This window comes from Sarcophilus harrisii, chromosome 3 (assembly GCF_902635505.1).
Source record: "Sarcophilus harrisii chromosome 3, mSarHar1.11, whole genome shotgun sequence".
Taxonomy (NCBI): domain Eukaryota; kingdom Metazoa; phylum Chordata; class Mammalia; order Dasyuromorphia; family Dasyuridae; genus Sarcophilus; species Sarcophilus harrisii.
In genome coordinates, this window is record NC_045428.1 from 225,606,296 (window position 1) to 225,621,725 (window position 15,430).

Here is a 15,430-nt window from a genome sequence, read left to right on the forward strand (position 1 = left end):
TCAGATTGTTTAGAAACTGGTCAGACATCAAAGACGCCAAGGTCATCCACTGCATCCTGGACCATTGCCTGTTTTCCTGATTTCTTGTCTTATCATAGGACTTTAATGATTCAAGAAGAGAGAGTTGGACAAATGACTTTGGGCAATTCTACCTCACTTCAGTACAATTCACACACAAGTCAATTCATCATCCTGTGTTGTCATTGGTCCTCTTTAAAAAGGAAGGACAGACAGCAATCACTATCATTGCTCAAGAAATTGCATAGAAAGAGGAAAGTTGGGTTCCAGTCTTAATTCCACTACAAAATTGCTGGTTGATTCTGAGACAGTCTTCTTGTTAAGCTCTGTCTCTCTTTTCTTTTAGAGACAAACTCCTAGAACAAAGTTATCAATATTGTCCTTTCTTCTACTCACTTCTCTACCCCTTTGTCATCTGGTTTCTAATTGTATCCATCAACTGAATCTGCTCTCCTTTAATTGCCAGATCCAGTGGCCTTTTCTCATTCCTAGTATCTTTGTGGTCTTTGACATTATTGACCCTCTCTCTTTCTGGATACTATCTCCTTTCTGCAAATCCTAAATCTAGAACTAGAAGGCAATCCTGCACAATCTCTTCATTTTAGAATCTAGACCTTTAGGCATTTAGAGTCTATTCTTGACCAAATTCACATAGGTCTCAAAGGCAGGATTTTAAGTCAGGTCTTCCAACTCCAGAATCATCACTGTTTCTATTGTATCTCCTTGGATCCTACCTGAGGCATTTCCTGGTTTTTTTCAGCCACTAATGCCTCCTCTCTCAAAATTACTTTATATTTACTTTGCCTAAATTTTGTACTCATTTATATGTGAACATGGTATGTCCCTTGATAGAAGTAATTTAAGCTAGAGACTAATCAGTTTTTGTCTTTGTGTCTGCATTATCTAATGTTAGGATTCTTACAAAGTACTAAGACAGTGGAATTGATAGAGAAAATAATTATTTAATTTAGCATGGTTCAGTATGATTGATCTGATCCTACGAGGAGATGTTATGGGCCAGAACTTGAAAAAGGTACTAAGTAGAATTGAGGAGACAGTGGTTAAATCTAATTTAGCATTGATTTAATCCTACAACAAGTAATGGTTTCCTAGTGATATAATGATTGGTGTATACTCATTGTGGGGCATATAAGCAAGAAGCTCTCAGGACCAGACATACAAGTCCACTAGAAGCTCTCGGAGGAGGAGACAGATTCATTCCATCTTCTACCTTTGTGCTGGCTGGAGGCTGAAGCTGGCAGAGGCAAAGGACTAGGGGCAGGAGCTCTTGGAACCAAGGAGAGAGATAGGCCTCTAAGAAAGCTAACTGGGCCCAAGGAAGGACAAGACTTAGAAAGAGACAATAAAGGATTTGGACTTTAATCCCTAGCTGCCTTTGGGGTGGTTACTGAACTGAAACGAAGGCTGTATCCAGAAGCCCCCCAAGAAACCTGCTCCCAGAGAACATTATATTTTAGAGAAGAACATTATACCCTAGTTCAGTGCTTGTCTATCAAAAAATAAACATTTATTGCATATCTACTATCTGCAAGAAACTGTGCTAAGTGCTAGCATACGAAGGTATTTAATAAATGTCTGTTGTTTTACTTTGTTTATTATATTAATAAGAACCAACTAAGGTTTTCAAGTAGTTAAAACCTCAGTAAAGTTAATAGGCAAGCTAGGTGGAGGAGTGGATAAAGCATTGGGTCTGGAGTCAGGAAGCTGTATTTAAATCTGGCCTTAGACATTTACTAATTGTGTGATCCTAGACATATTACTTAATTCTGTTAGCTTCAGTTTCTCAATCTGGAAAATAAGCTGAAGAAGGAAATGGCAAACCACTTCATACAGAGTTATGGAGTGTTGGATGTGACTGAACAACAACAAAGGTTTGCAAACCATATTACATTTATTATCTCACTTAATCCACCCAATTACCTTGTGAGGGGGATGCTATCATTATCTTCATTTTAAAGATGAGGAAATGGAGGCTGAGAGCTTCACACAGCTAGTATTTCTCTGAGGCTAGTTTTGAATGCAGATCTTCTGAAAACCAAGTTCATTTCCCTATCCAGGATGCCCTTTTCTCTGGGCTTTATTTTATGCAGGTGTGCAGTAAAAATTTAGAGTTAGAAGTAGGATTAGGGTCAGGTTAGAGTTAGGGTTAGGGTTAGGCACTTAATAATGTTTAATTTTAAGTTGAGCATATAAATTTCCTCTGTTAAATGACCAGTTACTGATGGGAAAAACACAAACATTTACATGAGGCTATAAATTTATCTCGTGTGCTTTTTATGAGTAAGACGTAAAGCACAGGATCTAGAATGTTACCAAGAGTCATCATACACAAAGAGATTTCTCTAGGAAGAAAAAGTGCTTCCTCTTTTGCACAAAAATCCGATCCCCTCTTTCTACTTTCCAAGAAATTCTTAAGGAAGGATGTCACTTGATAGGGTCCAAAGACCAAAATGAATGTCACCATAGTGAGAAGAATACATCCATAGACTTCCTTTTTTGTCTCCAAATTTCTCATTTCCCTGACTTTGTACAGGATGCTGCCATAGAAAAATCCTATCAGTCCAAGTGGTCCAAAGAAGGAGAAGAACATGGTGTACATTTTGAACAGAGCATACTTTTGTGTAACAGGATAGCCTTCGTGGCAGAATTCGGTCTCTTCCTTTTCTTCATATATTAGGTAGGATCCCAAGATGCAAAAGAAAACTGTAAACATCCACGCAGAGAAGCTGATTTTCACAGCAATGCTTATAGTGCCCAGGCCATGGCAACGCATCGGGAAAACGATGTTGAAATAACGTTCCTTGGCAATAAGGCACAGAAAAGCAACTTTGGCATACAAATTCGTGGTGAACAGAAAGCTAATTGCTATGCAGGTCTCCCTCCCTAAGATCCACCTGTGTCCCAGGTAGGTATAGTGGATCCAGAACGGAATGGTCAAAATCTGAAGGAGGTTGGTGGCCACCATGTTTATCATGTAGATGCTGAGGATGCTCTTGGTCCTGATCTGACACAACAAAAACCAGGCAGCCATGCAATTCAGGGGCAAACCAGCTGACAGCACCAGGGAGAACATGGAGAGGCGCATGGTCTTGGAAATCTCAAAATTCACAGAACAGTGGGTCATATTTGTGTAATTCATTTTTTAAAAATAAATCTTTCATGTGTCTCAGAAGGAATTAACTCATCTCTGTTCCATAGTTTTAAAACAAGTGTATTAGTCACTTTCCTTGAAACCAGATGTTTCACTTGATATTCTTTCTCAGTGGGGAATCTTCCTTTAAGAAGAATGCAGATTTGTTAAAGTTCCTACAAATAAAAGAAGGAAAAGAATAACAGCTCACATCACTCTTTTTCTTTTTTTTTATATAGAACTTTTAATTTTCAAAACAATAACAGTTCACATTTCGTTTTTATATAAAACTTTATTTTCAAAACAGTAACAGCTCATATTTCTTTTTTTTTCTTTTTTTATATAAAACTTTTTATTTTCAAAACACATGCATAGTTTTCAACATTCACCCTTGCAAAACATTATGTTCCAATTTTTTTTTTGCCTCCCTTCCCTTCTATCCCCCCTCTTAGACGACAAGCAAGCCAATATATGTTAAAAGTGTAATTCTTCTATACATATTTCCACAATTATCATACAACTCACATTTCCAGAGTGGTTTAAGGTTTTCCTCCCAACAATCTCAGCAATTGAGCAGGATAAGGAAATAGAAATAACTCCAATATCTTTACCAAGAAAATTCCAAATAGAATCACAGAGTCAGACATGACTGAAAAACGATTGAACAACAAAACATGTTTATTCATAAATATTGCAATTTAGCTGGCAAATTGCTTTATATATGCCACCTCAGTTAATCAGCACTCAGAACAGTGTCTGCCACATATTAGATACATCAAATTGCTTGCTGTCTTGGAGAGAGGGGAAATAAGGGAAGAAAGGAAAAAATTTATAACATAAAGTTGCTTCCTAGTTGTGTGACCCTGGGCAAGTCACTTAACCCCAATTGCCTGTGGCGGGGGGGAAGAACATAAAGTTGTACAAAAATGTACGTTGAAAACTATCTTTACATGTATTTAGAAAAATAAAATACTAATGAAAAAAATTTTAAAAAGAGAAAACTATGTACTTCATAATATTAATTTATTGATGGACTTTTTATTAACAAGTCTGTAAGGCCCATAGAATAGATATTATTAACCCCATTTAGCAGATAAGTCTGCTGTATGGCTAATAAATAAAAAGTCAGCTTCCAGAATTAAGACGTGGATTTAACTCCCGTCTCTGATATACATGTATGACACTGGGCAAGTCATTCTCTGTCCCAGACAGGTCTTTCAGGTATCAATGAAATAATACATTTATTATAACAATGACAACAATAATAACAAAAAAAACAAAAATTGGATGAGAAATCTTAGATTCAGAAAAGTTAAGTTATTCATCTAACATCACACAACTAATTAAAATAGCAGAAATCAGACTTTACCTAACTGCAGGTCCAGAGCCTCTTTATATTACATTAGGTTCTTGGGATAAATTAAAGAGTAAGTACAAAAGCTACATTCAGATAGAGGAAAGAACCCTACTAAGTTTTCTGGTCCTAGTTTTTTTTTTTTTTTTTTTTTTTAAACTGAGTTCATGTCACTATTGTATCTCAGAGGCACTGTGTTCAAAAGAGGCAGCTGGTATAGTCGTGGTTTAATATCCTAACTTTGATTCTTATTTACTGTGTAATCATGTGTGGGTCATTTCACCTTACTTTCCTTAATTGTAAAATGTGTACAATAGAGTTTAGAATTTTAAAAGATTTTAATTCTTTAGAATTAAATATATATAATCCTGCTCTATGATTTTATTAATTTAGAATCTTGAGATGGAAAGCAATCATTCAAATGCTTCCCCTACTATCTCCTCCTCCCCATCTCACACAAAGAGAGGACCCTTTTTGTCAAAGCAAACCTCGACCATCCTCTTGATCTTATTCCATTCCAATTGCCAGCATATTGCCTGTTTTATCATTCCCACTCTATTATTAATCTTAAATCTCTTACCTGTTGGCAGCTTCTTTGTTGCCTACAAACATGTCCACGAATCTCCATCCTTTAAAAACCCTGACTTGATTCTATCATTCACACTAGCTTTCATCTGGTATCTCTTCTTTCCTTCAAAGCTAAACTTCAGAAAGCCTTCTACATTCATAATTCCTCTTCCTTTGCCCTCACTCTCTTTTAAATTCTCTGCAAGCCTAAGTGTCAACCTTTGACTCCTCACTTTCTCTCATCCCACATACCTGATCTGTGGCTGAATTCTGCCATTCTAACCTTCATGACATCCTCATATCTATCTCCTTTCCATTTACACAGATACTACTTTGGATCAAATCCTTATTATCTAAAATCTAGACTATTGCGATGACCTGTTTTTTGTTTGTTTGTTTGTTTTCCTTCCTCATTTCCCCCCTACTCTAGTCCATCTTCTATTAGCTACCAAAATAATTTTCCTAAAGTACAATTATGGTCATGTTTTTTGTCTTGCTCAATAAACTATAGTGGCTCCCTATTATCCCTATTACCTAAAGAGAGCACTGTGATAGGAATCAGCAAGACTCATCTTTATGAATTCAAATCTAACCTCAGATACTTACTATGTGACAAGTCAACCCTAATTGCCTTAGTTTTCTCAATTGAAAATGAGCTGGAAAAGGAAGTGGCAAACCACTTCAGTATCTTTGCCAAGAAAACTTCATGAAAAGTCAGACATCACTGAAACAACTGAACAACAACCAATTATCTTTAGAATTAAATATAAATCCTTTGGCTTTTAAAGCTTTTCACAAGATGGTTCCTTTTTACCTTTCCAAAATTCTTAGAGTTAATTCCTTTCTACATACTCTATGGTCCAGAGACACTGGCCCACTCTCTGTTCTTTCATGCCCTTTCCATTTCCATTGGCTTTTTCATTAGTTTTTTCAATGGTTATCACCCATACCTGAAATATTTTTCTTCATTACCTCTATCTCCTAGCTTCCCTGACTTCAAGATTTATTTCAAAACCCAACTTCTACAAAAGGTCTTTCCTGGTATGTTCTCTTTACCTTCCCTTCCTCTACTCTTCCTTGAAGACAGGGGTAATGTTGTTGCTGATAGATTGACGGATGTATATACATACATATACATATTTACATACACACACACACACACACATATATATATATACACCTCCTTAGCACTCATCACAATGTCTGCCATATAATAAGCACTTAATAAATTTTTGTGAACCAATTATTGATGTAGTAACTAAACAGCAGAGCTGACTCAAATATTCTCTCAACTGGACTCCAAACACTTTGTTGTTCTATTATACCCCATACACTGACTTTAGTAGGGCAATTCAAATGAGGATTTCTTTTCAGGGCATCTCTACCAGATGTGATACTCACTGAAATAATAATAGCACCTCTATGTCCCAAAATCAGGGCCACTATAAGTCATGAAATTGTCTGGAGAAATGTCTTGGAGCACCAGAAAGTACTCCAAGAATTTCTGCCAGGATGCCTAAAATCTTGCATGATTCCTTACTTCTTTAGAGGAAGGTATTATTATTAAATACCCATTTAATATATAATATGTATTACTTATATTATATAATATATTATATATAATAATAAAAAAGACATTAATGACAACTATAATGCTGCTGTTAGTCATATCAGTCTCTTTGTAAACCAATTTGAGATTTTCTTGGCAAAAATACTGGAGCAGTTTGCCAAGTTTTTTCTGTAGTTCATTTTACACAGATAAGGAAACTGAGACAAACAGATTTAAATGACTTGCCCAGGGTCATATAGCTAATAGTGTCTGAGACTAGATTTGAACTCATGAAGATGAGGCTTCCTGATTGTCAGGCCAGTGCTCTACAAAAATTGTACCATCTGGCTGTTTATATCACATACACACTCAAATAATAATAGATGATATTAGTGCTTAATCTGCATGCATCTGCATGAATAAATGAAGTTCCCCTTACCAGGCATTCCTCATACTAATAAATTTACAAATCTGAATGAAAAATATAACAGATGAAATTTACATAAATTTGCAAATGGATTTACACATGAAATAATATTTGTAAAGCTCTTAGCACAAGGCCAGACACATAGTAGATGAGTCAGTAATTAATTTATGAAATATCTACTCTGTGCCAAGTTCTGTGCTAATCAAAGGGGATATGAAGAAAGGCAAAAAGACTATGTAGGTCCTTGAAAGCTCATGGTCTAGATGCAAATAACTATGTAAAAATAAGCTATCTATAGGAAATAATCAATTGAGGGAAGGCACTAGAATTAAGAGAAATTGGGGAGACTTCCCATAGAAGGGGCTTAATCAGTGTTTATTCCCTCCTCTCTACTCCGTTTCTTTATTTCTCTTCTTCCTAAAAAATTATACAAAGTGGATATTGCAGGCTAAGATAAAAGAATCACAGACTGGGCTGGAAGGAATTCCTTATGATTCCATTTGAAAGACTATGTTCATTTTCTAGAAGAACAATCTTAAGTTATTGGTGATACCTACTAAAGTGTGTAATATCTTTATTCAAATTGCCTTATCATTCCCTTTTCCTATTAAGCTATGAGTATTACCTACTAAAGTGCCGCAATACCTTTACTCAAATTGGCTTGTCAGCTGCCCTTTTCCTATTAAACTATTAGTAGTACCTACTAAAGTATTAATATCTTTGCCTATATTGCTTATCAGAGCCTCACAGGACCCTGAAAGAATGAAGCACAGGAAAAGACATTTTAGTAATTATTAAATTATTTATATATCATAAATTGATATTTATTTATTAATATAAATTAACATTGATAAAATTAATTAGAATTAAGAATTAAGAAAGAATTGGCCCACAAGACACTGACAAGGATTTCCCCCAGCCCTTCTTTGTTAACTTGTGACCTATTTGAGGGCAGAGACTATGTCTAATTATCATCATCAATAACAAATATTTCTTAAGCATCGACTAAGACAAATAGTAGGAAAATGTGTTAGTCACTGGGGATACAACAATGTCCCTGCCCTCTAAAGTACAATGTGAATGTACATATATTCCAGAACATATTTTAATAATAATGTCTGATATTAATATAGTGCTCTGCAACTTAAAACTATCTTTATGCATATTATTTCCTTTGATCCTTTAACAATCCTTGGAGGTAGATGTGTTATTATTCAGTCATGTTCAATTCTTTCTGAGTCAGTGGACCATATTTATCCATGGGTTTTCTTGACAAAGATGCAGTTTTTTCCTTCTCTAGTAGATCAAGGCAAAGTGAATTGTACAGCTACTAAGTGTTTGAGGTCATATCTGAACTCAGGTTTTCCTGACTCCAGACCCAGAACTATATCCACTGTACCACCAAGCTGCCCAGAAGATAGGGGCCCAGAGTAAAACTTAACAGTGGTTCTCAAAATATGGTCTAGAGAATCCTGGGGATCTCTGAAACCCTTTTAGAGGGTCTACAAATTCAAATATAGTTTTTATTTCCAATATGGTAAATGTCTATAAATATAACCCAGATAAACAAAAACACTTTGGAGAAATCCTCAATAATTTTTAATAGGAAAAAGATACTGAAAACAAAACTTTGAGAACCACTGATCTAGCTGCTACCAGAGCATCACTAGGAACCTAAGAGATATTGAAAAGAGCATTACAATGAGCTGATACTCAGCAGTCACTATGAGACAAGTAGATATCTACTCTGTTTGTTAGAACCCAAACCAGCAAAGCAACAGAACAACTTATCCAAGAGATAAATCTTGCCTAGTAAGAAGCAGGCCCACTGAAAATAATTATCTGACAACATCCTGGGTCTTGTAGTATTAGGGGATTTCCCCTCCCCAGGTATTCGCTAGGTGTGGGACTTTTATGTGTGATCACTTTATGTGCTCATTCTCCTCGCTTAAGGTGTCAAGAAAGTGTGTCCTAGATTTATGAGGTAATATTCTATTGCAGATCTTCTTGCTATGCTATTTCCTTGAATGCCTTTGCTTTGAACTCCTCAGATGACTAAGGGAAAAACTAATATATCATTGAGGGTTCACAAGCACTCAGTTTGAATACAGATTATCTTGAATCTGAGACAGATACTAGATTCCTACGTATGACTGGGAGGTTGTTCTGTACTGTATATACAACTTGCAAGGTTGATTCTATAATGGAGAAATGGGAAATGAAAAAAAAAAAAAACAGGAGAGTGGGAAAGGACAGGAGATGGTAATACAAGGGAAAAGGAAGGAAGGAAAGGAAAGAGGGAGGGAGGAAGGAAAGAAGGAAGGAAGGAAGGAAGGAAGGAAGGAAGGAAGGAAGGAAGGAAGGAAGGAAGGAAGGAAGGAAGGAAGGAAGGAAGGAAGGAAGGAAGGAAAGATGGATGGCAGGAAAGTCATTTTTCATTGCATAACAGAAATGCTATGCTCTCAAAAAATACTCAAGTGGCAAGTGGAGTAAAATATTTCAATACCACATGTTGACCATTTATATTTTCCCCAAAGAACATTGATGATTGTGAAATTGTAGACAGTTTTATGAAAGCAGCTTGAACCTCTAAACATATGCTTTAATGGTTTGGTAAAGACAATGTTCTGTTTTCTCTCTAATATGTTAATTTTTTAAAAAAAGATTGTTAACAACTGAAGTCACAAGTACGATGGGTAAGGCTGAGAAAAGAATATGCTAAGAAGAAATCCTCTACTACAATGAATATATTATAATACTTTTATGATCAAACTCATCTAATTCAGTGTCATTATATTTCTCAAGTTCAACTAAGATATACAGAGGAATTAAAAATAAGTTCTTAAACTATGCAGAACTTCTTGTTTCCTTCTATAGGTGATTAGGATTTTTTCCCCTTAATTTACCTTCCTATGACTCCTGTTCACTAATTAATCAATTTTTTCTTCATTTATTCAAAAGTGAATAAAGCTATTATGCCTAATGCTGCATGACATGTTTAACATAAATATATATAACCTTAACTTTCAGATAACCAAAATCTTCATCCAATTTGAAGCTGACCTTTAATCAAATAGATATGTCTACCTCACAAATGTATTGGTTTAACCTCGATTCTTTTATTTAATCAGCTCTTAAGCTTTTCTTCTGTATCTCTTTACCTCAAACCCTTTGCTGTATGCATTTGATCAATGGCTTTGTTAGAAATAATAAATAATTACTTTCATTTTATTTGCCTTTTTGATTAGCACAGTACAGAAGTAAGTTAAAAATTCAAAATTGACTGTCTTTTGCACATGTGGATAAATTAACCTAAATCTATTTCATGCAAAGAGTATGGTAGGATTAAACCAATACCCCCCTCCAAAAAAAAAAATTACTTTTGTAATCCCTTTTGTTTCCAGTTTCCACTTCATTTAAATTTTTTTTTTGGTCAAAAGAGGTGAGAGAGACTGATATGTTGCACAGCTTATGAGCAGGTGGGGCTTTGGGGAATCAGAGTGAGATGGGGCTCTCTATAATATTTTTAAAGGTATAATTTAGGTGTAGAGAGAAGGGAGAAGTGAATTTGGCCTGACCTCCCCTATCACTTTTTGTCACTCCTGAATGAGAGTCCCCATTCTCAGAATTGATCCAACCTCAAAGTCAAAAGTGTCATCTCGGTTGGGAACACAGTATGGTTACTCTAAACGCCTGAATTGGGCTGGAGACTGGTATTTCAGGGTTGGACATGAAGGGGGAAAATATAAAATGTTTACTGGAATCCCAAAGTCAGGAAAACCTGGGATTTAGAGCTGAAAGGAACTTTAAAGATCCAATTGTCCTCATTTTACAGATAAAGCTGAGAGGAGTAAAATGGCTTGCCCAGGATCACACCCCTAAGAAGCAGGAGAGCAGGTGGAAATACTCCAGCAAATGTCAACAAATATAAATGGGATACAGCGAAAACAAAGTCTATCTTTATGGAAATTGTTCATTTCCTCACCCTTCCCTCTTTGAAATAGGCTAAATTTCTTAGTCTATTTAAAGTCCTGTAGGGGACACAAATCTTTATTTACTCTGTCCTCACAAGAGTCAGTGACTCCATATCCCAAATAGAGGCATTTCTTAGAATAAAAATACCCTTTTACTTAAGGATGTTGGTATTTTCTGATACTTATTCCAGATAAAAACTTATTGACTAAACTTTTAAAGTTTACATGTAGAAAAGTAATCAGAGGTCTGTCTTTTAAGGTCAGAATGTCATCTTCCTTTGAGAGCAAAAGACATTTCCATAACTAAGAAATTGCATTACTTCCTCAGATTTAATATCCAATACTTAATAGCACATAATGCTTTTCTAGTTTATTAGGTTCAGAAATGGATTTCTACACTCCTAAGATCTAATTCAATTTTCTGTCTTCCTTCTAATATATTACAATAAATTGAGACTTAAAGGAAGACTCATGAAGAGTTATGGGGAAGGGTGGGAAAAGAGGAACACCCTATGAAGAAATCCTCTTAGACTAAAGTACTCACCCCAAATAAGTCACATTTCTAAACTTCTAAAACTAGATGAATAATTTTTTGAGAAAGGTAGAATTATGAATCATACTTACAAGACTAGGCAACTCCCAGAACTCCTAACTCTGTTATACTCCTACCATGAGATTGGGTCCTCAGGCCAGTTTATTCACATGTGCAAAAAAACCCAGTCAATTTTGTGCTTTAGAATAACTTGTTTCCGTGTGTACTAACCAAAATGAGGCAAATGTGGGTGGTGATGGAAGGTGAAGATAATTAGTCATTATTTCAAACAAAGACATTGGTCAAAGGCACAACTCAGGGGTTTGAAATAAAGAGACAAGGAAGAAGAAATGAACAATTAGTTGATTAAACAAGACTCGAGGTTAAACCAATAAACCAAAAAATGTTGACATATATGTTCCCTTTTATTTCCTGTGTCTGCTTTTTTTTTTTTAATTACTATCTTTTTGGTCAGAGGAGATGGGAGGGAAACTGAAATGCTGCACAGCTTAATATTAATAAAGAATCATCTGGTTTTTTTTAGAGTCTATGCTTGCTACAATAGAACCATCTCCATTTTCCTTTTTGGTTATGATGGGAGATTTACAATTGTGATGAGAGACTTACACTGTCATGAGGAATTTCAACTATCCAGACATATGCTAGAGGTTTCTTCCTGCTAAATGCAACAACAGCTGATAAAATGCTGACTTGCTGACTGATAATTTCATCTTTCTCACTTTTCTGGGAATGATTATGACTAATGGAGGGAACTGGTAAGTAAATTGGAAATGACAGAAATGTTAGAAAGCTGTGTTTGTGCCATCTGAGAGTCTGTGATAAGGGAGAGGGCAGGGGGGGAGGTAGCAAACCCTTGACTTTTAGAAACATACATTTCAAAGAGTTCAGAGATAGTCTATCTATCATCCCATATGCTGAGCATCTAAAAGGGAAGAGAGGAAAAAGAGATTTTCAAAGACAAATTTCTAGTGACTGTTGCAATTGGTTCCCATGAGAAATAAAGAAGAAAGAAGTCTAAGGAGAACATAGTGGTTTTGAACAGAGAAATCCTGATATAGTGGAAATGAGTAGTCAAATTTTAGAAGGAAACACACAAGAAATAGAAAGGACAAGAAAATGACTACAAAAAAAGTGTTGTAAGCTTGTTAAAAAAAAAAAATGACAAGAAAGCTTGGCAGAAGCTAAGCCTTGAAATAAATGCTTGAAATGAAATAAATAAAGGGTATTTGTGGTTTTTAGCTATACAGGATTTAGCTAATATTTAAAAAATCATATTAAGACTTTTGGAACTCTTTGTATTGGAACAAAATGAAGAAAAATGAAAAGCTAAGCTTTAAGTGAGGTGAAAGAGCCTTGGAACATAAACAGGAAATTGTTATTCAATTGTGATCAATTCTCTATGACCCTATTTGAGATTTTCTTGACAAAGAAACTAGAGTGATTTGCCATTTCCTTCTCGAGCTTATTTTACAGATGAGGAAACTGGGACAAACAAGGTAAAGGGACTTGTCCAAGGTCGCACAGTTAGTAAGTGTCTGAGGCTGAATTTGGACTCAGGAAGATGAGTCTTTCTGACTCCAGGTCCAGCAATCTATCCACTGCAGCACCACTTAGTTGTCCATGAAAGAGAACTCTGAATTAGTGATGATGGATAAGTCATTTAACTTCTGTAAGTCAGATTTCTCATTTATAAAAAGCCCATAATAAAAAGGGCATGGCAAAGTATGAGACAGATAAATGGTGTCATGGAAATAGTCAACACAAACTTGGACAAACTTCAAGAGATCATGGAGGAGAGAAAGAACTGGTGTTGCTATATTCCGTGTCCAAGAAGATCCAACTCCAAGAAGAGTTGGATCTGACTAAATGACTGAACAATAACAAAAAAAACAGAATAAAACCTGTAGAACTCTGAGAGCTGTTATAAGGATAATTATATATAAAGTCAATTACTATTTCTGAAACTATTCTTGACATAGATAGAAAAATGATAAGAGAAAAAAAAAACAAAATTATTCAACTCTTAATTTACTTCTGTTTTCTCCAGCAAGGAGAATGAATTTAAAAATATAGAACATAATGATAAATGTGGGAATATGTTTAGAAGAATTGCACATGTTTAACCTATAATGGATTACTTGCTGTCTAAAAGAAGAGGGAGGTACAATGGGAGGAAGAAAAATATGGAACGCAAGGTTTTGCAAGGGTGAATGTTGAAAACTATCTTTGCATGTATTTTGAAATATAAAAAGCTGTTATTTTCTTTCACTGAAAAAAAATAATATAGAGCATGAAAGCTGAAAGGAGCTTCATCATAATCCCAACTCTTCATTTAATAGATGAGCAAATTGAGGATCAGAATGTTGAAGTCTTGCCCAAGGGTCACATTGTACATTAGTAGCCCAGACTTTCTGATTCCTGTTCAATGCTTTTTCATATTGCATTTCATGTGGAAAGTGGAAAGGATAAACAAAATTGATTAATTAGGAATTTAAATGCAAGATAAATGAGGAGAACACCTTGCTGTTGTTGTTCAGTTGTGTATGATTCTTCATGTCTCCATTTGGTGTTTTCTTGGCAAATATACTGGAGTAGACTAATATAGAAATGTTTTACATAATCTTACTTATATAGGGTTATATACCCTTATATAGGATTGCTTACCATCCCAAAGAAAGAGAAGGGGAGGATGAAGGGAGGGATAGAATTTGGAACTCAAAACTTTAAATAAAACTGTTTAAAATTTTAAAAAACCACTGCAGTGGTTTGCCATTTCCTTCTCCAGCTCATTTTACAGATGAAGAAACCAAAGTCAAACAGAATAAAGTGACTTGATCAGGGTCACACAGCTAAGTATCTGAGGTCAAATTTGAACTCAAGAAAATTAGCTTTCTTACCTCTAGGCCCAACCTACATTTGTAGGACCACCTACAAAATGCACAATGAAGGTAAATAAAAATTAAGTAATATTTTTTACAGAAAAGGCATTAGCAATGATGATGGATTGGAAAAGGACTCTTGAAAAAGCAGGAATTCGAACTGTATCCTGAACCAGGAAAACAAGGAAGCAAAGGTGAGAGTGGAAAGCATTGCCTACATAAAAAAAAAGCCAGTGGAAAAACACAGAGATGCACTATTATCTATAAGAAATAGCAAGAAGATCAAAGGCCTAGGTCACAAAATACATGAAAAAGAATAAAGCCTAAGACTGGAAAAATAGGAAGAAGATATTTGATAATATTAAATAGATTTTACATTTGATGCTGAAGTAATAGGGAGCTATGGAAGATTATTAAGTAAGATAATGACAAGGTGATTGATTATATGCCTTTTAGGTAGATCATTTTGGTAGCTAGATGAAAAATGGACTAGAGTGTGTAGATTGAGGCAAGAAGACCAACCAACGGGCTATTGTAATAGTCTAGAAATGAGATGATGAGGGCCTTCATCAGAATGATAAATAAGTGAAGAGAGGAGAGAAATGAGAGATGTTGAGGTAGAAATGACAGGACAACAAATTTGGTATGTGAGTTGAAAGTGAGTCATGTCAGACCTCAGACAGTTGAGGTTCAATATTAAAATAAAATGGGACATTTATAAGTTATTCAACAGTTAAAAAGAGATTCACAATGAAAAAAACAAAAGTACCCGTACCAGATCTCAAACTGTATTATAAAGGAGTAATGATCAAAACAATCTGAAACTAACTAAGAAATAAAGTGGCAAATTAGTGGAATACATTAGGTGCACATTATATTATAGTAAGTAACCATAGTAATCTATTAAATGATAAACACAAAGACTCAAGCTTTTGAACAAAAACTCATTATTTGACAA

At 35.1% G+C, this 15,430-nt stretch overlaps 1 protein-coding gene across 1 annotated transcript; it reads right to left on the minus strand.

Moving 5' to 3' along the window:
- Positions 1 to 1,911: 1,911 nt before the first annotated feature.
- On the minus strand, positions 1,912 to 11,759 carry LOC105750085 (probable G-protein coupled receptor 132). Its single transcript, XM_012546763.3, has 2 exons — positions 11,665 to 11,759; positions 1,912 to 3,345 (listed from the first exon to the last, which is right to left on the minus strand). The coding sequence occupies exon 2, from the start codon at positions 3,176 to 3,178 to the stop codon at positions 2,255 to 2,257; it is 924 nt and encodes a 307-aa protein (XP_012402217.2). The 5' UTR covers positions 3,179 to 3,345; positions 11,665 to 11,759; the 3' UTR covers positions 1,912 to 2,254.
- Between the last annotated feature and the right edge of the window lie 3,671 nt (positions 11,760 to 15,430).

What these genes read in the sequence shown, in the direction of transcription:
- LOC105750085 (XM_012546763.3), bottom strand. Translation starts at nt 3,178, where the DNA reads ATGAATTACACAAATATGACCCACTGTTCTGTGAATTTTGAGATTTCC.